The 27,345-nt window shown below is 41.2% G+C and overlaps 1 protein-coding gene across 1 annotated transcript in view; it reads right to left on the reverse strand.

Annotated features, from left to right (window-relative positions):
• The window catches only part of MYO10 (myosin X), a 457,205-nt gene that overhangs the window by 54,066 nt on the left and 375,794 nt on the right, over positions 1-27,345 (reverse strand). Inside the window, 1 exon segment of the mRNA XM_053715822.1 lies at positions 11,303-11,398. Within this exon segment, the coding sequence (XP_053571797.1) occupies positions 11,303-11,398 (96 nt within the window).

Raw genomic sequence — 27,345 nt, forward strand, 5'->3', positions numbered from 1 at the left:
TGAAAATAAAATGTTGAGTTTTATGTCCTTTTACTACACAGTGGTAGGCAAAATTGATCATTCCGCACATAGTGTAGGGCAGAACATTTTAATGTACAATATCACTTTAACAGAATTTGAGACTAGATTGGCATGTTGCTTATTGTCACATAGCACATGATAATCCCTTTCCTACTACAAACAACTTCACCATACAGCATCTCTGCCTATGTTTCTGCATGAGCACATTCTAAAAACAGATCTCTATGAATGTCTGGTGGACGTGTGGCAGGGTATCTATGTATGTTTACTGTAAACATGATTACAAATCATTACCTGTTCCAGTGTTTTGGAAAAAGCAGATCACTTTTCTGCTTGACAAGCATTTGAATTTGTATTGATAGCACTACATTATCATCAAAACAAGCACACCCAGATTTATAGCCAGAATCTCCATGAATAATATTCTTAAAAAGTGCAAGTGTTCACCAAATGCATCACTATGCCCTGTCTTCTTTCTGACTATTGTAATATGAGTTGCATTTAGAGTGATTGTAAAGTTAAGCTATACGCTCAACAATATTTCTAAATTATTGTATATAAATAATCATCCTTTATTTCCTTATATATATATATATATATATATATATATATAGTTTATTTCAGTGTAAAATGACGAATCACGCTGTACCATTGACCATTTGATGGATGAGAGCATGTTAGTAACCATGGTTACTGGTCAGCTGATTATTTCACCTGTGCCCTAGTTAGGTTATCATGAAAATCTGGCCTGTTAGGGGTACTTGAAGACTGGAGTTGAGAAATACTGATGACTAAAAATAAAATGATTAAAAAAAAAAAGAAGTTTACTTTACATCCATGATGGATATTTCAGTAGCCATTTCTATTGCTAAGATGAATTGGTCTTCTCTACTAAATACTTCTTTAACATAATTGCATTTGTGATATTAAAACATGCATTTTGTACTGTGTATTTTATTTTTAAACTGTACAGATTCATGCTGACTGCTACAATGTTATTTTAATCCCACATTCAGCAGCTCCTGGATTGAACAAACGTTGCAGCCATTAATGTCTGTTGTGGTTGAAGACTTTGTACTCACAGAAACACATTTTTTTCCAAAACCCTGTCCAAATTTATAGATTATAGATAAATTCAAAAATCTATGCTGTTTTGATTCTTGGACAACTATGTTGCCAAATGCAGAATCAATTACTAATGGGGATAAACGCCCTGTTGAATTTACTGTGTATTGAATTATTATTCTCATACAGATCATATACCTAACATTTAAACACATTAAACTTACATAACTAATATTAAAATGTATATGTTATAATAAGATAAAATTAAAACATACTAATATTAAGTTAAAAATGTTAAGATTATATATATATATATATATATATATATATATATATATATATATATATATATATATATATATATATATATATATATTTGCACAGTTTACAGTCTAGTGTAAATTGTTTGGAACTCAGCAAATTTGTTACAACCAATCCAAATAATGTAAACTTAAAGGGACACTGAACCCAAATGTTTTTTTCGTGATTCAGATAGAGCAACTTTCTAATTTACTCCTATCATTCTCATTCTCTCATTCTCATTCTCTTGGTATCTTTATTTGAAAAGCAAGAATGTAAGTTTAGAAACCGGGCCATTTTTGGTGAACAACCTGGGTTGTTCTTGCTGATTGGTGGATAAGTTCACCCATCAATAAACAAGTGCTGTCCAGAGTGCTGAGCCAAAATTGTCTGGCTCCTTAGCTTAGATGCCTTATTTTTCAAATAAAGATAGCAAGAGAACAAAGAAAATTGATAATAGGAGTAAATTAGAAAGTTGCTTAAAATTGCATGCTCTATCTGAATCACGAAAGAAAAGATTTGGGTTCAGTGTCCCTTTAAGTTAACTGCCTGGTTGCTTAAATTCTAGTTATTTTTAAAATGAATCTAGGTTAGTTAAATGTTGGCTTTTATGAATAGTGTACCTTTGCCCTGACTTGAAGTCCTGTTTTTAAAGTGATATGAAACCCAAAAATTTTCTTTCATTATTCAGATAGAACATACAATTTAAAACAAATTTCCAATTCACTTCTGGTATCAAATTTGCTTGATTCTCTTGGTATCCTTTGTTGGAGATCATACCCATCTCCTCCTATACATGCTCTTTCGAAATCATGCAAGTTTCATTTTGAATTTACACCCCCTTTAACCAACCTTGTTATAAAAACAAAAGATGGTAAGAAGTCAGAGAGGTAAGACTATTATAAGGATTTATGCAAAAATTCTAAATAAAGAATATTACCATAGTTAAGAATATCTGTGTAAGTGCACTCATTATAAAAATGGTTGTGTTATGTATAGATGATTTTTTTACTTTGAAGAAAGAAAAACTCCAATGCTCCAGTTAAACATTTTTCTTAGCAATTCACAAGAAAATTACAACATTTTCTATATATTGTATATACATAAAACAATTGCAAAATATTATGGTGATATTAAACTGCTATTCTGCAAAGTGAGTGGAAAAGTTACTCTCTACAGTTTTTGAATGGCAGAAAGTCTGTTCTCCCTACGGGCCTGATTCCATAAAGCTTTCTCGGTTTGTGAGATTTATATGAAATCTCTCCAATACTATAAAGCCTATGCCCTAATTCTATAAAGGTGCGGGCAAAAAAATTACGTGAAATTCATATTTATAGTATCAATACAAATCGTATTATTTTTCTTATTGTAAAATGAGTTTCCCGCCTCTGATAGTGAGCTGAACAGGGGAGTTTCATGGGTGTAGCTGAAATTTCTCCTCCAGATTTGGCGTATTCTATAAACATTTCCTCTCTGCAAATCTCGCTGTTTTTTTCTCAGAAATTAAAAAGTGGCAACATTGTGTAAAAATATAACACTTATAAGCCTAACAGAAAAAACATGTACGAAAAGAGAGATGATTGCAGGGTACTATACGCTGAAAGGAGAGTAATCGGATTTGTATTGGCTGCAGGATTTAATTTTAAATGTGCGCCAGTTAACTTTGCTCTCCCCAACCTAGTTTCGCTTTTCATTACTTCCTATGGGAGACATTACGCCAATCACAGGGACAGCCCCTCTTTTATAGAATTCCCTGAGGGCACCCCCTGCGAGTTTCTGTGTAGAAAACTATGTCTGACCTATGTAATCAGTCCCTATATCTCAAGTTTTGGCAAAAAGAATGTCTAGCTAAAATTTGTTACAATATGAAATTAGTAAAAAATGTTGTTTGCTCAAAGAGAAATGGAGATGTTTGAAGCCAAAAAAACAAAAAAGAAATACAAAATGGTTTGGAACAAACTGTTGCTATGGGATAGGGTGAATTATTCAGTTTTTTTTTTCTTTCCTTTCTCTAGCTGTTGTATGGTTTATGTTGTGTAATTGTTAGCAGGGCCGTTTTTAGGGGCGGGTGAAGCGGCAGCTGCCCGGGGCGCTAGCCACACTGCAGGGCTCCTCCCGAGCACTGAGTCTAAATGCTCAGTTCGTATGCCATTAGTATAAGCTTCCCTCCCCTTAAAAAATAATAATAAAAAAAGTTTCCTTTATTTCTTTCTGCCCTGTGTCTGCTCTGCCAGAGGGTGCTGCTATTTTTTTTTCCTGCAACCCTTGTTGGTAGACACACGGGGTTAATTGCTCTCCTCCTCTGCCTGCTAACACTCAGATTTAGGCAGAAAACAGAATTTATGTTTACCTGATAAATTACTTTCTCCAACGGTGTGTCCGGTCCACGGCGTCATCCTTACTTGTGGGATATTCTCTTCCCCAACAGGAAATGGCAAAGAGCCCAGCAAAGCTGGTCACATGATCCCTCCTAGGCTCCGCCTACCCCAGTCATTCGACCGACGTTAAGGAGGAATATTTGCATAGGAGAAACCATATGATACCGTGGTGACTGTAGTTAAAGAAAATAAATTATCAGACCTGATTAAAAAACCAGGGCGGGCCGTGGACCGGACACACCGTTGGAGAAAGTAATTTATCAGGTAAACATAAATTCTGTTTTCTCCAACATAGGTGTGTCCGGTCCACGGCGTCATCCTTACTTGTGGGAACCAATACCAAAGCTTTAGGACACGGATGAAGGGAGGGAGCAAATCAGGTCACCTAAATGGAAGGCACCACGGCTTGCAAAACCTTTCTCCCAAAAACAGCCTCAGAAGAAGCAAAAGTATCAAACTTGTAAAATTTGGTAAAAGTGTGCAGTGAAGACCAAGTCGCTGCCCTACATATCTGATCAACAGAAGCCTCGTTCTTGAAGGCCCATGTGGAAGCCACAGCCCTAGTGGAATGAGCTGTGATTCTTTCAGGAGGCTGCCGTCCGGCAGTCTCGTAAGCCAATCTGATGATGCTTTTAATCCAAAAAGAGAGAGAGGTAGAAGTTGCTTTTTGACCTCTCCTTTTACCAGAATAAACAACAAACAAGGAAGATGTTTGTCTAAAATCCTTTGTAGCATCTAAATAGAATTTTAGAGCGCGAACAACATCCAAATTGTGCAACAAACGTTCCTTCTTCGAAACTGGTTTCGGACACAAAGAAGGCACGACTATCTCCTGGTTAATGTTTTTGTTAGAAACAACTTTTGGAAGAAAACCAGGTTTAGTACGTAAAACCACCTTATCTGCATGGAACACCAGATAAGGAGGAGAACACTGCAGAGCAGATAATTCTGAAACTCTTCTGGCAGAAGAAATTGCAACCAAAAACAAAACTTTCCAAGATAATAACTTAATATCAACGGAATGTAAGGGTTCAAACGGAACCCCCTGAAGAACTGAAAGAACTAAGTTGAGACTCCAAGGGGGAGTCAAAGGTTTGTAAACAGGCTTAATTCTAACCAGAGCCTGAACAAAGGCTTGAACATCTGGCACAGCTGCCAGCTTTTTGTGGAGTAACACAGACAAGGCAGAAATCTGTCCCTTCAAGGAACTTGCAGATAATCCTTTCTCCAATCCTTCTTGAAGAAAGGATAGAATCTTAGGAATCTTTACCTTGTCCCAAGGGAATCCTTTAGATTCACACCAACAGATATATTTTTTCCATATTTTGTGGTAAATTTTTCTAGTTACAGGCTTTCTGGCCTGAACAAGAGTATCAATAACAGAATCTGAGAACCCTCGTTTTGATAAGATCAAGCGTTCAATCTCCAAGCAGTCAGCTGGAGTGAGACCAGATTCGGATGTTCGAACGGACCTTGAACAAGAAGGTCTCGTCTCAAAGGTAGCTTCCATGGTGGAGCCGATGACATATTCACCAGATCTGCATACCAAGTCCTGCGTGGCCACGCAGGAGCTATCAAGATCACCGACGCCCTCTCCTGATGGATCCTGGCTACCAGCCTGGGGATGAGAGGAAACGGCGGGAATACATAAGCTAGTTTGAAGGTCCAAGGTGCTACTAGTGCATCTACTAGAGTCGCCTTGGGATCCCTGGATCTGGACCCGTAGCAAGGAACCTTGAAGTTCTGACGAGAGGCCATCAGATCCATGTCTGGAATGCCCCACAGTTGAGTAATTTGGGCAAAGATTTCCGGATGGAGTTCCCACTCCCCCGGATGTAATGTCTGACGACTCAGAAAATCCGCTTCCCAATTTTCCACTCCTGGGATGTGGATTGCAGACAGGTGGCAGGAGTGAGTCTCCGCCCATTGAATGATTTTGGTCACTTCTTCCATCGCCAGGGAACTCCTTGTTCCCCCCTGATGGTTGATGTACGCAACAGTCGTCATGTTGTCTGATTGAAACCGTATGAACTTGGCCTTTGCTAGCTGAGGCCAAGCCTTGAGAGCATTGAATATCGCTCTCAGTTCCAGAATATTTATCGGTAGAAGAGATTCTTCCCGAGACCAAAGACCCTGAGCTTTCAGGGATCCCCAGACCGCGCCCCAGCCCATCAGACTGGCGTCGGTCGTGACAATGACCCACTCTGGTCTGCGGAAGGTCATCCCTTGTGACAGGTTGTCCAGGGACAGCCACCAACGGAGTGAGTCTCTGGTCCTCTGATTTACTTGTATCTTCGGAGACAAGTCTGTATAGTCCCCATTCCACTGACTGAGCATGCACAGTTGTAATGGTCTTAGATGAATGCGCGCAAAAGGAACTATGTCCATTGCCGCTACCATCAAACCTATTACTTCCATGCACTGCGCTATGGAAGGAAGAGGAACGGAATGAAGTGTCCGACAAGAGTTTAGAAGTTTTGTTTTTCTGGCCTCTGTCAGAAAAATCCTCATTTCTAAGGAGTCTATTATTGTTCCCAAGAAGGGAACCCTTGTCGACGGAGATAGAGAACTCTTTTCCACGTTCACTTTCCATCCGTGAGATCTGAGAAAGGCCAGGACTATGTCCGTGTGAGCCTTTGCTTGAGGAAGGGACGACGCTTGAATCAGAATGTCGTCCAAGTAAGGTACTACTGCAATGCCCCTTGGTCTTAGCACCGCTAGAAGGGACCCTAGTACCTTTGTGAAAATCCTTGGAGCAGTGGCTAATCCGAAAGGAAGCGCCACGAACTGGTAATGCTTGTCCAGGAATGCGAACCTTAGGAACCGATGATGTTCCTTGTGGATAGGAATATGTAGATACGCATCCTTTAAATCCACCGTGGTCATGAATTGACCTTCCTGGATGGAAGGAAGAATTGTTCGAATGGTTTCCATTTTGAACGATGGAACCTTGAGAAACTTGTTTAAGATCTTGAGATCTAAGATTGGTCTGAACGTTCCCTCTTTTTTGGGAACTATGAACAGATTGGAGTAGAACCCCATCCCTCGTTCTCCTAATGGAACAGGATGAATCACTCCCATTTTTAACAGGTCTTCTACACAATGTAAGAATGCCTGTCTTTTTATGTGGTCTGAGGACAATTGAGACCTGTGGAACCTCCCCCTTGGGGGAAGCCCCTTGAATTCCAGAAGATAACCTTGGGAGACTATTTCTAGTGCCCAAGGATCCAGAACATCTCTTGCCCAAGCCTGAGCGAAGAGAGAGAGTCTGCCCCCCACCAGATCCGGTCCCGGATCGGGGGCCAACATTTCCTGCTGTCTTGGTAGCAGTGGCAGGTTTCTTGGCCTGCTTTCCCTTGTTCCAGCCTTGCATTGGTCTCCAGGCTGGCTTGGCTTGAGAAGTATTACCCTCTTGCTTAGAGGACGTAGCACTTGGGGCTGGTCCGTTTCTACGAAAGGGACGAAAATTAGGTTTATTTTTGGCCTTGAAAGACCTATCCTGAGGAAGGGCGTGGCCCTTACCCCCAGTGATATCAGAGATAATCTCTTTCAAGTCAGGGCCAAACAGCGTTTTCCCCTTGAAAGGAATGTTAAGGAGTTTGTTCTTGGAAGACGCATCAGCTGACCAAGATTTCAACCAAAGCGCTCTGCGCGCCACAATAGCAAACCCAGAATTCTTTGCCGCTAACCTAGCCAATTGCAAAGTGGCGTCTAGGGTGAAAGAATTAGCCAATTTGAGAGCACGGATTCTGTCCATAATCTCCTCATAAGGAGGAGAATCACTATCGATCGCCTTTACTAGCTCATCGAACCAGAAACACGCGGCTGTAGTGACAGGGACAATGCATGAAATTGGTTGTAGAAGGTAACCCTGCTGAACAAACATCTTTTTAAGCAAACCTTCTAATTTTTTATCCATAGGATCTTTGAAAGCACAACTATCTTCTATGGGTATAGTGGTGCGTTTGTTTAAAGTAGAAACCGCTCCCTCGACCTTGGGGACTGTCTGCCATAAGTCCTTTCTGGGGTCGACCATAGGAAACAATTTTTTAAATATGGGGGGAGGGACGAAAGGTATACCGGGCCTTTCCCATTCTTTATTTACAATGTCCGCCACCCGCTTGGGTATAGGAAAAGCTTCTGGGAGCCCCGGGACCTCTAGGAACTTGTCCATTTTACATAGTTTCTCTGGGATGATCAAATTCTCACAATCATCCAGAGTGGATAATACCTCCTTAAGCAGAGCGCGGAGATGTTCCAACTTAAATTTAAATGTAATCACATCGGGTTCAGCTTGTTGAGAAATTTTCCCTGAATCTGAAATTTCTCCCTCAGACAAAACCTCCCTGGCCCCCTCAGACTGGTGTAGGGGCATTTCAGAACCATTATCATCAGCGTCCTCATGCTCTTCAGTATCTAAAACAGAGCAGTCGCGCTTACGCTGATAAGTGGGCATTTTGGCTAAAATGTTTTTGATAGAATTATCCATTACAGCCGTTAATTGTTGCATAGTAAGGAGTATTGGCGCGCTAGATGTACTAGGGGCCTCCTGAGTGGGCAAGACTCGTGTAGACGAAGGAGGGAATGATGCAGTACCATGCTTACTCCCCTCACTTGAGGAATCATCTTGGGCATCATTTTCAGTGTCACATAAATCACATTTATTTAAATGAGAAGGAACCCTGGCTTCCCCACATTCAGAACACAGTCTATCTGGTAGTTCAGACATGTTAAACAGGCATAAACTTGATAACAAAGTACAAAAAACGTTTTAAAATAAAACCGTTACTGTCACTTTAAATTTTAAACTGAACACACTTTATTACTGCAATTGCGAAAAAGTATGAAGGAATTGTTCAAAATTCACCAAAATTTCACCACAGTGTCTTAAAGCCTTAAAAGTATTGCACACCAAATTTGGAAGCTTTAACCCTTAAAATAACGGAACCGGAGCCGTTTTTAACTTTAACCCCTTTACAGTCCCTGGTATCTGCTTTGCTGAGACCCAACCAAGCCCAAAGGGGAATACGATACCAAATGACGCCTTCAGAAAGTCTTTTCTATGTATCAGAGCTCCTCACACATGCGACTGCATGTCATGCCTCTCAAAAACAAGTGCGCAATACCGGCGCGAAAATGAGGCTCTGTCTATGATTAGGGAAAGCCCCTAAAGAATAAGGTGTCTAAAACAGTGCCTGCCGATATTATTTTACCAAAATACCCAGATTAAATGATTCCTCAAGGCTAAATATGTGTAATATATGAATCGATTTAGCCCAGAAAATGTCTACAGTCTTAATAAGCCCTTGTGAAGCCCTTATTTACTGTCTGAATAAAAATGGCTTACCGGATCCCATAGGGAAAATGACAGCTTCCAGCATTACATCGTCTTGTTAGAATGTGTCATACCTCAAGCAGCAAAAGACTGCTCACTGTTCCCCCAACTGAAGTTAATTCCTCTCAACAGTCCTGTGTGGAACAGCCATGGATTTTAGTAACGGTTGCTAAAATCATTTTCCTCTTACAAACAGAAATCTTCATCTCTTTTCTGTTTCAGAGTAAATAGTACATACCAGCACTATTTTAAAATAACAAACTCTTGATTGAATAATAAAAACTACAGTTAAACACTAAAAAACTCTAAGCCATCTCCGTGGAGATGTTGCCTGTACAACGGCAAAGAGAATGACTGGGGTAGGCGGAGCCTAGGAGGGATCATGTGACCAGCTTTGCTGGGCTCTTTGCCATTTCCTGTTGGGGAAGAGAATATCCCACAAGTAAGGATGACGCCGTGGACCGGACACACCTATGTTGGAGAAAGTATAACAGAGCAGGAGGTCACGTGGGCGGCTGCTCCGTGCTAGCTGCTACTGTTCTGTGTGAGCTGCCGGGGAGTAGTTTATAGCTCTCTCCTAAAGCAGGAAATGGTAGATCAGTAATATGGGATCTTCAAGTGTACTTTGCATACTGGTGGCAAGGCTGAGCTGCAAAAACGTTTACATTTTGTTTTTTTAGCGTTCTCTCTTCTATATTAGCTAAAACCAGTTATCAGCAATGTGAGATATATACAGTATATTTATATATATATATATATATACACACAAACATAATTACTTGTGTAATTACTGGGTCATATTGGCAGCACTCCCAGATGTGGATTTAAACTTTTTGTAAGGTGTGCTAAAAAACTAATTTTGTATATATATATATATATATATATATATATATATATATATATATATATATATATATATATATATATACTGTATATATATGCCAAAATGAGTTATCAGCAATGTGAGATATATACAGTATATATATATATATATATACTAAAATGAGTTATCAGCAATGTGAGACGTATATATATATATATATATATATATATATATACTAAAATGGGTGATCAGCAATGTGATATATAAATAAATATATATATATATATATATATATGCTAAAATGAGTTATCAGCAACGTGAGACATATATATATATATATATATATATACACCTGTATATATATATATATATATATATATATATGCTAAAATGGGTTATCAGCAATGGGCCTGTTTTTTCACATGGACTTGTGATCTTTAAGAATTGTGTGTGTGTGTATGTATATATATATATATATATATATATATATATATATATATATATAAGAGCTAGGAAAGGGAGGGCACTCTCAGGATTTATATACATCAAAGTTAGTTTATTGTTTATAACAACAATGTTAGAAAGTCATAAGGATAGGTCGACGTTTCGGCTTACATAGAAGCCTTTATCAAGACAGATGAACAACTCACAACGGCGACTAGCAGCCGCACACAACACCACCGGTGGTGTTGTGTGCGGCTTCTAGTCGCCATTGTGAGTTGTTCATCTGTCTTGATGAAGGCTTCTATGTAAATTAAATGGGAATGTATGAAAATCCATAGCTTATGATTTATAGACACAAGGAGATTAAATGCATTTTACTAAAATATAAAAAAACTGGGAGCCAGTTTAGAATTGGGGGGGGGGGGCGCATTTTGGAATTTTGCCCTGGGAGCCAAATTCCCTAGAAACGGCCCTGATTGTTAGTAATTGTAATGTAATTTTATAAGGGTCATTGGATTACTGCCACTAGTATTCAGGCACAGAAGAATTGGAAATTATAAGGGATACATTAAATTATATAATTGTCAATTCAGAAGTAAAACTTGTACATCAACATCTTAAAGTAATAACATCTACAGTAAATGAATAAATTAATTAACTCATGACTGAAAAAAAAATGACAAAGCAAATTCCATATTTCACCGCATTAAGATATTAAGCATTATAAAAATCTGAACCATTTGTATAATTAAACAAGTTTTAGAAAAATGCTAAAACAGATTATAACTTATTTTTAATGATAAATATGTTTAGTGTACAAGTTGCACTTTCATAAGCTTGAGTATAGACCCTTTAAAAATGTCATGTAGGGTAAAGTGCAGAAACAGTCATTAGATACAGTAGAAATCCCAATACTGAATGATTTCGATTTCTTACCTTGCATCTTCAGGAGACTCCGCAATTAAGTGATAAGTCCGATTATCCATTACTATATCAATCCCATTTTCTTTTCCAGTGTTATCAACAATCTCTCTATAATCAAAAACAAAATATAAAACAACACTTAGCATGATGCTATGGCAGATATTTAATATTGATAAGGAGCCAGTAACCTAAAAGGTGACTATGCCACTGTTTACAATTATCATTTAGTCCTTCAGCCATTTTCACTTAAAATACTTAGCAACATGGTTCCCACTCCACTCTTCCTACATGCTCTTTCTATGCACAGCACACCCCGACAACATGAGGACCATTAATATATATACATACAGAAAGAGTATCAGTCTACCAGGAATGAACAGCTCAGTAACTTGTTCTATGTCACCACCTGGGAGCAGCTTCGTTTAGCCCAGTTGTGCTTTTCACAGAGGAGAACTTTCCTGAATTATATCAGTCTGAACCAGTCAGTCCAGCCCCAAAATACCAGTCAATCCTCATCTGAACAAGGAGCATGGCAACCAGAGACAATTGTTTCGGACTTCTGTGAGCCTCGTCAGTGAGGTACAGCCATATCCCTCTTAGCACATTGGGCAGCAAGTCGACATCTGGTTTCCCTCATCACCCTTAGGGAGACTTCCCCAGGGTCATTAGTCAAATACATACAGAAAGAGTATCACTCTACCAGAAACAAACAGCTCAGTAGCTTGTCCTATGGTGAGTTACCACTTGTGAGCAGCCTCTTTTAGCCCAATTGTTCCTTGTTCAGAGAAGGATTGTCTGGTATTTCAGGGCTGGACTGATCTTGTTAGGCAGGATCAGACTGATATATTCCTGGAACGTTCTACTCCGTCTCCAAGTCTGTAAGACAACGCTATGCGCTCAATTTTCAGATTGAATAGAGCATAACATTTTAAACAACTTTCAAACTTACTTCTGTTATCAGTTTTGCTCAGTTCTCTTGGTATCCTTTTCTAAAGAGCAATCCTAGGTGAGTTCAGGAGCGTGCACGTGTCTCTAGCCATCTGGCAACAGTGTTTGCAAATTTGTTTATAGCAATGTAATACATAGATACAAAAAACTCCTGCCATATGACCAGAATATAAGTTGAGTGTTATTTAACGCTCCCTCTCTCGTGCTAACTTCCCTAGAAGTAAACTTTTTGGGAGCGTTGGGTAGTGCTCGTATTACAAGTTGAAAGTAAACAGTTTATTCACGAATGCTATCCTGACAAGCGCAAAAAGTCAAACTTGGAATATTGTGTGCCCATTCACATATATAACGTATTGCCTCATAGAAGTCAATAGAACAAAAAAAGTGGGGGGGGGAACACCCTACTCGTGCATAAACCTGATCGCATATTCTAAAATGCGCTAACCAAGCATGAAAATATTAATATTTCACATTCTAATGTTCTTCGCATAGCAGAATATGTTCTATTTATTCATAAATACATATTTCTAGATATATCTGATGGTATTTTTGTAAAACATATTTATATATATATATATATATAACATAATTTATGCTTACCTGATAAATTCCTTTCTCCTGTAGTGTGGTCAGTCCACGGGTCATCATTACTTCTGGGATATTAACTCCTCCCCAACAGGAAGTGCAAGAGGATCACCCAAGCAGAGCTGCTATATAGCTCCTCCCCTCTACGTCACACCCAGTCATTCGACCAAGAACCAACGAGAAAGGAGAAGCTAAAGGGTGCAGTGGTGACTGGAGTATAATTTAAAAATTTAGACCTGCCATAAAAAACAGGGCGGGCCGTGGACTGACCACACTACAGGAGAAAGGAATTTATCAGGTAAGCATAAATTATGTTTTCTCCTGTTAAGTGTGGTCAGTCCACGGGTCATCATTACTTCTGGGATACCAATACCAAAGCTAAAGTACACGGATGACGGGAGGGACAGGCAGGATCTTTATACGGAAGGAACCACTGCCTGAAGAACCTTTCTCCCAAAAACAGCCTCCGAAGAAGCAAAAGTGTCAAATTTGTAAAATTTGGAAAAAGTATGAAGAGAAGACCAAGTTGCAGCCTTGCAAATCTGTTCAACAGAGGCCTCATTCTTAAAGGCCCAAGTGGAAGCCACAGCTCTAGTAGAATGAGCTGTAATTCTTTCAGGAGGCTGCTGTCCAGCAGTCTCATAAGCTAAACGTATTATGCTACGAAGCCAAAAAGAGAGAGAGGTAGCAGAAGCTTTTTGACCTCTCCTCTGTCCAGAATAAACAACAAACAGGGAAGAAGTTTGTCGAAAATCTTTAGTTGCCTGTAAATAAAATTTCAGGGCACGGACTACATCTAGATTGTGTAGAAGTCGTTCCTTCTTTGAAGAAGGATTAGGACACAATGATGGAACAACAATCTCTTGATTGATATTCCTGTTAGTGACCACCTTAGGTAAGAACCCAGGTTTAGTACGCAGAACTACCTTGTCTGAATGAAAAATCAGATAAGGAGAATCACAATGTAAGGCCGATAACTCAGAGACTCTTCGAGCCGAGGAAATAGCCATTAAAAACAGAACTTTCCAAGATAACAATTTGATATCAATGGAATGAAGGGGTTCAAACGGAACACCCTGTAAAACGTTAAGAACTAAGTTTAAACTCCATGGTGGAGCAACCGTTTTAAACACAGGCTTAATCCTGGCCAAAGCCTGACAAAAAGCCTGAACGTCTGGAACTTCTGACAGACGTTTGTGTAAAAGAATGGACAGAGCTGAAATCTGTCCCTTTAAGGAACTAGCGGATAAACCCTTTTCTAAACCTTCTTGTAGAAAAGACAATATCCTAGGAATCCTAACCTTACTTCATGAGTAACTCTTGGATTCGCACCAATGTAAGTATTTACGCCATATTTTATGGTAAATCTTTCTGGTAACAGGCTTCCTAGCCTGTATTAAGGTATCAATTACTGACTCAGAAAATCCACGTTTTGATAAAATCAAGCGTTCAATTTCCAAGCAGTCAGCTTCAGAGAAATTAGATTTTGATGTTTGAAGGGACCCTGGATCAGAAGGTCCTGTCTCAGAGGCAGAGACCAAGGTGGACAGGATGACATGTCCACTAGATCTGCATACCAGGTCCTGCGTGGCCACGCAGGCGCTATTAGAATCACCGATGCTCTCTCCTGTTTGATCCTGGCAATCAATCGAGGAAGCATCGGGAAGGGTGGAAACACATAAGCCATCCCGAAGGTCCAAGGTGCTGTCACAGCATCTACCAGGACCGCTTCCGGATCCCTGGATCTGGACCCGTAACACGGAAGCTTGGCGTTCTGTCGAGACGCCATGAGATCTATCTCTGGTTTGCCCCAACGTCGAAGTATTTGGGCAAAGACCTCCGGATGAAGTTCCCACTCCCCCGGATGAAAAGTCTGACGACTTAGGAAATCCGCCTCCCAGTTCTCCACTCCCGGGATGTGGATTGCTGACAGGTGGCAAGAGTGAGACTCTGCCCAGCGAATTATCTTTGATACTTCCATCATCGCTAGGGAGCTTCTTGTCCCTCCTTGATGGTTGATGTAAGCTACAGTCGTGATGTTGTCCGACTGAAACCTGATGAACCCCCGAGTTGTTAACTGGGGCCAAGCCAGAAGGGCATTGAGAACTGCTCTCAATTCCAGAATGTTTATTGGAAGGAGACTCTCCTCCTGAGTCCATGATCCCTGAGCCTTCAGAGAATTCCAGACAGCGCCCCAACCTAGTAGGCTGGCGTCTGTTGTTACAATTGTCCAATCTGGCCTGCTGAATGGCATCCCCCTGGACAGATGTGGCCGAGAAAGCCACCATAGAAGAGAATTTCTTGTCTCTTGATCCAGATTCAGAGTAGGGGACAAATCTGAGTAATCCCCATTCCACTGACTTAGCATGCACAATTGCAGCGGTCTGAGATGTAAGCGTGCAAAGGGTACTATGTCCATTGCCGCCACCATTAAGCCGATTACCTCCATGCATTGAGCCACTGACGGGTGTTGAATGGAATGAAGGACACAGCAAGCATTTTGAAGCTTTGTTAACTTGTCTTCTGTCAGGTAGATCTTCATTTCTACAGAATCTATAAGAGTCCCCAAGAAGGGAACTCTTGTGAGTGGAAAGAGAGAACTCTTCTTTTCGTTCACCTTCCACCCATGCGACCTTAGAAATGCCAGTACTAACTCTGTATGAGACTTGGCAGTTTGAAAGCTTGAAGCTTGTATCAGAATGTCGTCTAGGTACGGAGCTACCGAAATTCCTTGCGGTCTTAGTACCGCCAGAAGAGCGCCCAGAACCTTTGTGAAGATTCTTGGAGCCGTAGCCAATCCGAATGGAAGAGCTACAAACTGGTAATGCCTGTCTAGGTAGGCAAACCTTAGATACCGGTAATGATCTTTGTGAATCGGTATGTGAAGGTAAGCGTCCTTTAAATCCACTGTGGTCATGTACTGACCCTCTTGGATCATGGGTAGGATTGTCCGAATAGTTTCCATTTTGAACGATGGAACTCTTAGGAATTTGTTTAGGATCTTTAAATCCAAGATTGGTCTGAAGGTTCCTTCTTTCTTGGGAACCACAAACAGATTTGAGTAAAACCCCTGTCCGTGTTCCGACCGCGGAACCGGGTGGATCACTCCCATTAGTAAGAGATCTTGTACACAGCGTAGAAACGCCTCTTTCTTTATATGGTCTGTTGACAACCTTGAAAGATGAAATCTCCCTTTTGGGGGAGAGGTCTTGAAGTCCAGAAGATATCCCTGAGATATGATCTCTAAAGCCCAGGGATCCTGGACATCTCTTGCCCAAGCCTGGGCGAAGAGAGAAAGTCTGCCCCCCACTAGATCCGTTCCCGGATCGGGGGCCCTCGATTCATGCTGTCTTAGGGGCAGCAGCAGGTTTTCTGGCCTGCTTGCCCTTGTTCCAGGACTGGTTAGGTCTCCAGCCTTGTCTGTAGCGAGCAACAGCTCCTTCCTGTTTTGGAGCAGAGGAAGTTGATGCTGCTCCTGCCTTGAAATTACGAAAGGTACGAAAATTAGACTGTCTAGCCCTAGGTTTGGCTCTGTCTTGAGGCAGGGCATGGCCTTTACCTCCTGTAATGTCAGCGATAATTTCTTTCAAACCAGTAATTTAGATTTAGAAGTAACATCAGCTGACCAGGATTTCAGCCACAGTGCTCTGCGTGCCTGAATGGCGAATCCGGAATTCTTAGCCGTAAGTTTAGTTAAATGTACTACGGCATCTGAAACAAATGAATTAGCTAGCTTAAGTGTTTTAAGCTTATTTGAAATCTCGTCTATAGTTATTGAGTCAAGAGTTTCTTCCAGAGACTCGGACCAAAAAGCGGCCGCAGCCGTGACAGACGCAATACATGCAAGGGGTTGTAATATAAAACCTTGTTGAGCAAACATTTTCTTAAGGTAACCCTCTATTTTTTTATCCATTGGATCTGAAAAGGCACAGCTATCCTCCACCGGGATAGTGGTACGCTTAGCCAGAGTAGAAACCGCTCCCTCCACCTTAGGGACCGTCTGCCATAAGTCCCGTGTGGTGGCGTCTATTGGAAACATTTTTCTAAATACAGGAGGGGGGGAAAAGGGTACACCGGGTCTATCCCACTCCTTAGTAATTATCTCTGTAAGCCTCTTAGGTATAGGAAATACGTCAGTACTCGTCGGTACCGCATAGTATCTATCCAGCCTACATAATTTCTCTGGGATTGCAACGGTGTTACAATCATTCAGAGCCGCTAATACCTCCCCTAGCAGTACACAGAGGTTTTCTAGCTTAAACTTAAAGTTTGAAATGTCTGAATCCACTCTATTGGGATCAGCTCCGTCACCTGCAGATTGAAGCTCTCCGTCCTCATGTTCTGCAAATTGTGACGCAGTATCTGACATGGCCCTATTATTATCAGCGCACTCTGTTCTCACCCCAGAGTGATCTCGCTTACATCTAAGTTCAGGTAATTTAGACAAAACTTCAGTCATAACATTAGCCATGTCCTGTAATGTGATCTGTAATGGCCGCCCTGAAGTACCCGGCGTTACAATATCACGCACCTCCCGAGCGGGAGATGCAGGTACTGACACGTGAGGCAAGTTAGTCGGCATAACTTTCCCCTCGTTGTTTGGTGAATGATGTTCAATTTGTACAGATTGACTTTTATTTAAAGTAGCATCAATGCAATTAGTACATAAATTTCTATTGGGCTCCACCTTGGCTTTAGCACATATAGCACAGAGATATTCCTCTGAGTCAGACATGTTTAACACACTAGCAATTAAACTAGCAAACTTGGAAATACTTTTCAACTCAATTTACAAGTAATATGAAAAACGTACTGTGCCTTTAAGAAGCACAGAAAAAAATTATGACAGTTGAGTAACAATGAACCGGAGAAACTATAAAATCAAATTTTTCCCGGTAAAAAATACAATTTAGCAAAGGATTGCCCCCATTAGCAATGGATAACTAACCCTTAAACAGCAGAAAAAAAGTACAGAAAATAAACGTTTTTTATCACAGTCAAAGCACAGTCTCACAGGTCTGCTGTGAGTGATTACCTCCCTCAAAATAATTTTTGAAGACCCTTGAGCTCTGTAGAGACGATCCGGATCATGCAGGGAAGAAAACAGACTTGTGACTGAATTTCTGATGCGTAGTAAAAGCGCCAAAATAGGCCCCTCCCCCTCACACACAACAGTGAGGGAGATCAGTAAACTGTCTTAAATTAAATAAAACGACAGCCAAGTGGAAAAAAAACAGTGCCCAAAACAATTTTTTCACCCAGTACCTCAGATAAATAAACGATTTAACATGCCAGCAAAACGTTTAACATCAAATAAAATGAAGTGTCATTAGAAAGCCTGCTGCTAGTCGTTCCCACTGCAAGTTAGGCTAAAAGTTTTATGCATACAGTATTATCTCAGTGAAGTGCCATTCCCCAGAATACTGAAGTGTAAATATACATACATGACAGCCTGATACCAGTTGCTACTACTGCATTTAAGGCTGAACTTACATTATATCGGTATTGGCAGTATTTTCTCAGTCAATTCCATTCCTCAGAAAATAATATACTGCTACATACCTCTTTGCAGGTGAACCTGCCCGCTGTCCCCTGATCTGAAGTTTACCTCACTCCTCAGATGGCCGAGAACAGCAAAATGATCTTAACTACGCCGGCTAAAATCATATAAAAACTCAGGTAGATTCTTCTTCAAATTCTACCTGAGAAGGAACAACACACTCCGGTGCTGTTTTAAAATAACAAACTTTGATTGAAGATATAAAAACTAAGTATAATCACCACAGTCCTCTCACACATCCTATCTATTAGTTGGGTGCAAGAGAATGACTGGGTGTGACGTAGAGGGGAGGAGCTATATAGCAGCTCTGCTTGGGTGATCCTCTTGCACTTCCTGTTGGGGAGGAGTTAATATCCCAGAAGTAATGATGACCCGTGGACTTACCACACTTAACAGGAGAAATATATATATATATATATAGATGATTATATATAGATTTCTACAGGAATATCTATTTAAAAATACATATAACATATTTTGCTATGTGCAGAACATTGGAATATGAAATATTTACAGTAAATACAGAGTATAACACTTTATTAACCCCTTAATGACCGGACCATTTTTCAATTTTCTTACCCTTAATGACAATGGCTATTTTTACATTTCTGCAGTGTTTGCGTTTAGCTGTAATTTTCCTCTTACTCGTTTACTGTACCCACACATATTATATACCGTTTTTCTCGTCATTAAATGGACTTTCTAAAGATATCATTATTTTCATCATATCTTATAATTTACTAAAAAAAAAATAATAAAATATGAGGAAAAAATGGAAAAAACACACTTTTTCTAACTTTGATCCCCAAAATCTGTTACACATCTACAATCACCAAAAAACACCCATGCTAAATAGCTTATAAATTTTGTCCTGAGTTTAGAAATACCCAATGTTTACATGTTCTTTGCTTTTTTTGCAATTTATGGGGCAATAAATACAAGTAGCACTTTGCTATTTCCAAACCACTTTTTTTCAAAATTAGCGCTAGTTACTTTGGAACCCTGATATCTGTCAGGAATACCTGAATATCCCTTGACATGTATATATTTTGTTTTAGAAGACATCCCAAAGTATTGATCTAGGCCCATTTTGGTATATTTTATGCCACCATTTCACCGCCAAATGCGAGCAAATAAAAAAAAAAACTTTACATTTTTCACAATTTTAGGTTTCTCACTGAAATTATTTACAAACAGCTTGTGCTATTATGGCAGAAATTGTTGTAAAAGCTTCTCTGGGATCCCCTTTGTTCAGAATAGCAGACTTATATGGCTTTGGCGTTGCTTTCTGGTAATTAGAAGGCCGCTAAATGCTGCTGCGCACCACACGTGAATTATGCCCAGCAGTGAAGGGGTTAAATTAGGTAGCTTGTAGGGAGCTTGCAGGGTTAATTTTAGAGATCAGCCTCCCACCTGACAAATCCCACCCCTGATCCCTCCCAAACAGCTCTCTTCCCTCCCCCACCCCACAATTGTTACCGCCATCTTAAGTCTGCCAGTACTAAATAAAAGATTATTTTTTTTTTTAAATAAAAATTATAAAATATTTTAGTTGTGATGGACCCCTGCCTTAGCACAAACCTCCCTGATCCCCCCCTCCAGCTCTCTAACCCTCTCCCCTACCTAATTACCGCCATCTTGGGTACTGGCAGCTGTCTGCCAGTACCCAGTTTGGCCCCACAAACCAAACTATTTTAATTTTATTTATAACTTTTATTTGTATGTTTAATTATTTCTGTAGTGTAGCAGCCCCCCCACAATACCCCCACCCCCTCCCCCTTCCAGATCCTTTAAAATGTAAAAAAAATAAAATAACTTTTTTTCCCCTTCCTTTTTCATTGGTGTCAGTGTGGCTAATGCGCGAGCGCGCATCATGCACGCGCACGCACACGCTCCCTCCTCCCACCGGACAAAGGCACCATCGGCACCATCACTACCGGTGCAGAGAGGGACACAGAGTGGCTCTCTCTGCATCGGAGGCTTGTAAAGGGGTATTGCAGGATGCCTCCATATCGAGGCATCACTGCAATACCCTCAGAGCTGCTGGAAGCGATTGTGATCACTTCCAGCACTCTGTTAGACAACTGACGTACCAGGTACGTCCATTGTCATTAACTGCTTGTTAATGCATGACGTACCTGGTACATCAGTTGTCATTAAGGGGTTAAAAATGAATATTGCATAAAAATACTATTACATGTTTTCATCTACTTAACTGCAAAGGGCTCCAATGCACTTACATATGTATACATATATAGACAAATATATATTTATGTGTTTCTATGTGTATATATGTTTGTAAATACATAAATAAATCTGTACATACATATATACACACACATATATATATATATATATATATATATATATACACACACACACACACACACATCTTTACACATGTATATGTTTGTATCTCAATGTTAAAACCCTTTGCAGACCTCTCATCTTTGAGCCCTAATAACTTTTTGTCCATTTTTTTTTTAAATTTTTGCTTATTAGATTGTGTTATTATGAGTGTAGCTGTACTTTGTAATGCATTTTTTATGTGTTTTGTGACACTTTTTTGTTTCGCCAAACAGTTAACCAGAGCTCTGAGGACACTAATCATTCCAGCGCTTAAGAGATCCCGTTTACTTTCAACTTATAATATGAGCTGTAAACCCGACACGCGCAAACACCCATGATAAACCTCCTTTCACTTGCGCGTGATTTAGCGCTCCACTCGTAATCTGGCCCATAGACTGCTAAAGATGTGCACGCTCCTGAGCTTCTAACAGCCTACCTAGCTTTACTCTTAACAAAGGATATCAAAGGAAAACAGAAAATTTGAGAAAAAAAGTAAATGAGAAAATTGCTTAAAATCACATGCTCTGAATCATGAAAGTTTAATTTTGACTTTTCTGTCCCTTTAAATAACATGAAAGTATATTGTAAAGTTGTTTTACTATGTATAATTAAACATGTTATATTATAAAATGTTTACTGTCCCTTTAGGAATAAAAACATAAAATTATGCTTACCAGATAATTTCATTTCCTTCTGTATAAGGAGAGTCCACGGCTTTATTCCTTACTGTTGGGAAATACTGAACCTGAGGCAAAGACACCCCAGCCAAAGGCTTAAATACCTCTCCCACTTCCCCCATCCCCCAATCATTCTGCCGAGGGAACAAGGAACAGTAGGAGAAATATCAGGGTATAAAAGGTGCCAGAAGAGAAATAGAAATTTAGGGGGCCGCCCATCGGAGAACACGGGCAGGGGCCGTGTACTCTCCTTATACAGAAGGAAATTAAATTATCTGGTAAGCATAATTTATGTTTTCCTTCTTAATATAAGGAGAGTCCACAGCTTCATTCCTTACTATCGGGAAACTTATACCCAAGCTCTAGAGGACACTGAATAAAAACGGGAGGGACAAAAAAAGAGAGGCGGACCCTAATCTGAGGGCACCACAGCCTGCAAAACCTTTCTCATGAAGGCTGCTTCAGCTGAAGCAAAAACATCAAACTTACAAATCTGATCCATAGAGGCCTCGTTCTTAAAGGCCCAAGAGGAAGCCACTGCTCTAGTAGAACAAGCTGTAATTCTCTGAGGAGGTTTGAGTCCCGCTGTCTCATAAGTTAAGACAAAAAAATAAGGAAGTCGAAGAGACCTTCTGACCCATACGCTTCTCAGAATAGGCAACAAACAAGGAAGAAGTTTGTCTAAAATCCTTAGTAGCCTGAATATAAAACTTCATGGCACGAACTACGTCAAAATTATGAAGTGAGCGTTACTTCGAAGAAGAAGGATTAAGACACAAATATGGGACCACAATCTCTTGATTGATGTTGCGGTCTGACACAACCTTAATGAGAAACCCTAACTTAGTACGTAGGACAGCCTTATCCGAATGGAACACCAGATAAGGAGGCATACATTACAAGGCGGCAATCTCAGATACTCTGTGCGCCGAAGCAATAGTCAGTGGAAAAAGAACCTTCCAGGACAACAACTTAATGTCAATTTCATGCATAGGCTCAAACGGAGCCCGTTGCAAAACCTTAAGAACCAGATTCAGACTCCAAGGAGGAGCCGCAGATCATAACACAGGTCTGATCCTAATCAGAGCCTTAACAAAAGACTGAACATCTGGAAGTTCCAAGAGCCTCTTGTGCAGTAAAACAGGCAAGGCCGAAATCTGTCCCCTCAGGGAACTGGCCGAAAGACCCTTCTCCAGTCCATCATTGAGAAACAATAGAATCCTGGCAACTTTAACTTTATGCCAGGGAAATCCAAGCTCTTCACACCAGAATAAGTAGGTTCTCCACACCTTATGCTAGATGAGATGAGTGACCGGCTTATGAGCTTGAATGAGAGTATCAATAACTCTCTCAGAAAACCTTCTCTTGGCAAGGACTAAGCGTTTAATCTCCATGCAGTCAGCCTCAGAGAATCTAGATTTTGATGAACAAAAGGACCTTGGTTCCAGCAGATTCCTGCGACAAGGTAACTTCCATGGAGGAGAAGATGACATCCTCACTAGATCCGCGAACCACATCCTTCGCGGCCACAATGGAGCAATCAGTATTACTGACGCTTGCTCCTGCTTGATGTGGGCCACTACCCGAGGAAGGAGTGGTAACGGCGGAAAAAAGGTAGATTAGACTGAACCTCCAAGGTACTGCTAATGCATCTATTAGCGCCGCATGAGGATCCCTGGACGAGACGCCATGAGATCTATCTCCGGCGTCCCCCACATTTTGCATATCTCCGTAAACACTTCAGGATGGAGAGACCATTCCCCCGGAGGAAAGATTGTCTGCTGAGAAAGTCTGCTTCCCAGTTGTTCACACCCAGAATGTGGATTGCTGACAGAGAACAGTTGTGGGTTTTCGCTCGCCCACTCCAGTATCCGAGATACTTCCCACATTGCTAGGGAGCTTCTCGTTTCCCCATGATAGTTGATGTAAGCCACCAAGGTTATATTGTCTGATTGGAATCTGATAAACCGGGACGAACCCAGAAGAGGCCAAGCCTTCAGAGCATTGTAGATGCTCAAAGTTCTAGAATGTTGATCGGGAGGTAGCGTTCCTCCTGAGACCACAGGCTCTGTGCCTTCTTGGCACCCCAAACAGCTCCCCATCCTGATAGACTCGCGTCTATAGTCACAATCTCCAAGGATGGTCTTAGAAAGGATGTCCCTCGGGACAGATGATCTGGACAGAGCCACCAAGAGAGCTATTCTCTCGACTTGCTGTCCAGGGAAATCTGTTGAGACAGATCCGAATGATCGCCGTTCCACTGCCTCAGTATGCACAGCTGTAATGGTCTGAGATGGAACCTAGCAAAGGGAATTATGTCCATGCTGGACACCATGAGACCAATTACCTCCATACACTGAGCCACAGATGGCCTTGTATGTATGTATGTATGTATGTATGTATGTATGTATGTATGTATTGAGTATTTGTAAAGCGCGGCTAATCACCCGTAAGGGACTCAAGGCGCTGCTCATTTTAGCGACCTCGGAAGGATGAGTGGACCTCGCCGGGGATAGAACCTGCAACCCTTGGGTTGCTACAGAGCTCAGCCACAGTGCCTTAGCATGCTGAGCTATCTGTCAGCCTTAAGGAGGTCCGGAGGGCAAGACATGCTGAAGCTAGCTTGCAACGTCTCTGGTCGGTTCGAAATATCCTCATGGATATTGAGTCTATTATAGTACCCAGGAATTCTACCCTGGTGCTTGTAATAAGAGAACTATTTTCTAAGTTTATCTACCATCCATGAGATCGAATAAGAGAGAGAAGAAATATGGAATGGTCCTCCACTAAACGAAAGGATGGTGCTTGAACCAGAATGTCGTCCAAGTAGGGAGCTACTGCTATACCTTGGGTTCTGGCGACGGCCAGGAGAGCCCCTAGAACCTTTGTAAAGATTCTTGGAGCAGTAGCTAGACCAAACAGAAGTATAATGAACTGGAAGTGCTGATCCAGGAACGCAAACCTTAGGAACTGGAAGTGGTCCCTGTGGATTGGAACGTGAAGGTAGGTATTCTTCAGATCTATAGTGGTCATGAACTGTCCTTCCTGAACAAGTTTCTAAATGTCCCCTCGTTCAAGATGAAAACAGTGAGGTCCATCCTCACTGTTTTCATCTTGAATGAGGGGACATTTAGAAACTTGTTTAAGCACTTTAGGTCCAGAATTGGGTGGCAAGTTCCCTCCTTCTTTGGGACCACAAACAGGTTTGAATAGTATCCCAAGCATCTTTCTGCGATAGGAACTGGGACAATGACCACTAAGGAGGACAGATCCGGCATGCACCCCAGAAAGGCTTCCTCTTTTCTGGTCTTGAAGAAAGGCTTGAGAGGAGAAATCTGTCCTTGGGTGGATGATATTTGAAACCTATCTTGTATCCCTGAGCTATGACCTCTAGGACCCATGGATCCTGCATGTCCCTGAACCAAGCATCTGAAAACAGCGACAGTCTGCCCCCTACAAGATCCAGCGCCGGATCGGGGGCCACCCCTTCATGACGACTTGGTCTTGGCAGGCTTCTTGTTCTGCTTGGATTTATTCCAGGATTGAGCTGGCTTCCAAGTGCTCTTGGTTTGCTCGGGCTTAGAGGAGGACTGCTGACATTGAGACTTTTTAGAACGAAAGGAACGAAAATTAGATCCTTTTCCCTTAGATTTGTTCTTTTTATCCTGTGGTAGGAAGGCACCCTTGCCCCCTGTAACCATGGAGATAATGGAGTCCAGGCCTTTGACCAAATAAAATATTTCCCTTAAAGGGGAGGGAAAGTAATCTAGACTTAGAAGTCATGTCCGCAGACCAGGACTTCAGCCAGAGCGCCTGACGGTTCTGTACTGAGAAACCAGATATCTTAACATTCAGGCGAATAATCTGCATGTTTGCATCACAGATAAAAAAAAAATAGCAATTCTCAATGCTTTAATTCTTTCTTGGATAACATCAAGGGGACACTCCACCTCGATCAAATACGCTAAGGAGTCGCACCAGTAGGCCGCAGCTCCAGCAACCCAGGCAACAGCCGCTTCCAGTTGAAATAAGTATCCCGTATGCTGAAGCATTTTCCTGAGAAAAGTTTCTATCTTCTTATCCATCGGTTCTCTGGATGATGAGCTATCCTCAAGAGGGATAGTAGTACACCTGGCTAGATAAGAGATAGAGCCATCCACCTTAGGGACGGCCCACAACTCCAGCTGAGAGTCCGGGACCGGGAATATTTTTTTAAAGGCAGGCGAAGGGGAAAAGGAAGATCCAATTCTATCCCACTCGTTCTTAAAAAATGTTTGCCATTTTTACAGGTACAGAAAAAGTTAGCGGCGCTATCCTGTCCTCGTACACTCTGTCTAATTTAAGGTTTAAAGGTTCATCATGCAACTTGGCCTCTGGAACCTCTAATGTTGACAGAACCTCCTTTAGAAGAAAACGTAAGTGTTCAATTTAAATCTAAAGGCTGGCCAGAAAGTTCACCCTCTGACGATTCAGAGTGTGACCCATCCTTGGATACTTGAAAGGCAGACAAATCTAATAAATCACTGGATGTCCCCTGGAACGGAGAGCTATGTTTAACCTTTCACTTGCGCTTGGCAGGGCAAGGTAAAGCACTAAGAGCCAAGACACCGCCATTTTTAACTGCGCGGTAATGTCCAATGGTAAAAGGCTCCCTCCAGACGGAGGATCAGGCGTGCTATGGAAAGCTGCATGTGAAGATAGAGATGACTGAAAGGTATGCACCTCAGGGGACGGCGAGTCCTCAGAGGTGGACGGTTCAGTAGTACTAAAGGGGTTAACCTTCTTAGACATAATAACCTTGTTGATGCATATGGAACATAGTTTAGAGGGCGGGCATACCAAGGCCTCCTCACAGTATAGACAGGTATTACTATTAGAAATAGAGGGAATACCCTCAAGCATATCAGAATCCACCCTAGCTTGCACTAACAACAGTAGGACACAGAATAAATTATCTTTTTATTTCTCACAAAACAGCACCTTTATACTCCCAATGACTGGGGCACTCACCACCTCCTAGACCCAGGCAAACAGAGAAACAAGCGTCTTCTCCGACAGCTAGCTCGGTCAGGAAAGAGAAAAACGAAAGTGTGACCATACCCGGTCATATGGTGTGCAAGGCAGGACTGTCCCTGCTATGAGAAAAAGCACGCCAAGTTACAAGCTGTGCAGCGTTCAAAGTGAAAGTAAAAACCTGTATGTTCCGTTACCGCCCAAAATATCTCACACATAAAGCAGCATAAAATCAAAGTATCAGATTTGATTAATCCCCACTGTTCAATAGCCTCCCTCAGGAGATTTTAACCCATAATTCTATTAAGATAAAAGGAGCCAGACTGTGACCCTGTCTTCAGCATTTTCAACATATGTAAAAATGTAAACGATCTTACCAGAATTCGAGCTGCGGAACAGAAACACAGCCTCTCAAGTGTGACAGTCTTGTAGCATCGCTCCTGACATGGACTTGAGTGAAGAATAAGCAGACAGTGAAACTCGTCAACGCTGATTGCTTAAGGCGCTGTTAGTGGGCAGTCTGGATGGGTTCGCAGGAAGACTCTCCCTGCATCTCCAGACTCTAACATCAATGCTCTCACTGAGAGGCTGACAAGACTACTTAAAACTCCAGTCCCATATCAAAGGGCATATACCCCTCCTGAGGAACAACTTCGAAAATCTTCTGACACTTCTCTGCCATCCACCTGTGACGAAAAGTAAAAAAAGACTTGGGGATGGGGGAAGTGGGAGAGGTATTTAAGCCTTTGGCTGGGGTGTCATTGCCTCCTCCTGGTGGCCAGGTTCAGTATTTCCCAACAGTAAGGAATTAAGCTGTGGACTCTACTTATTTAAGAAGGAAACAATACTTACTCCACCTGATTTTTATTTTTTTCTTTAAATCACTAGCAGCACATTTATGTGATAAATTTGTTTACCATGTC

This window comes from Bombina bombina, chromosome 5 (assembly GCF_027579735.1).
Source record: "Bombina bombina isolate aBomBom1 chromosome 5, aBomBom1.pri, whole genome shotgun sequence".
Taxonomy (NCBI): Eukaryota; Metazoa; Chordata; class Amphibia; order Anura; family Bombinatoridae; genus Bombina; species Bombina bombina.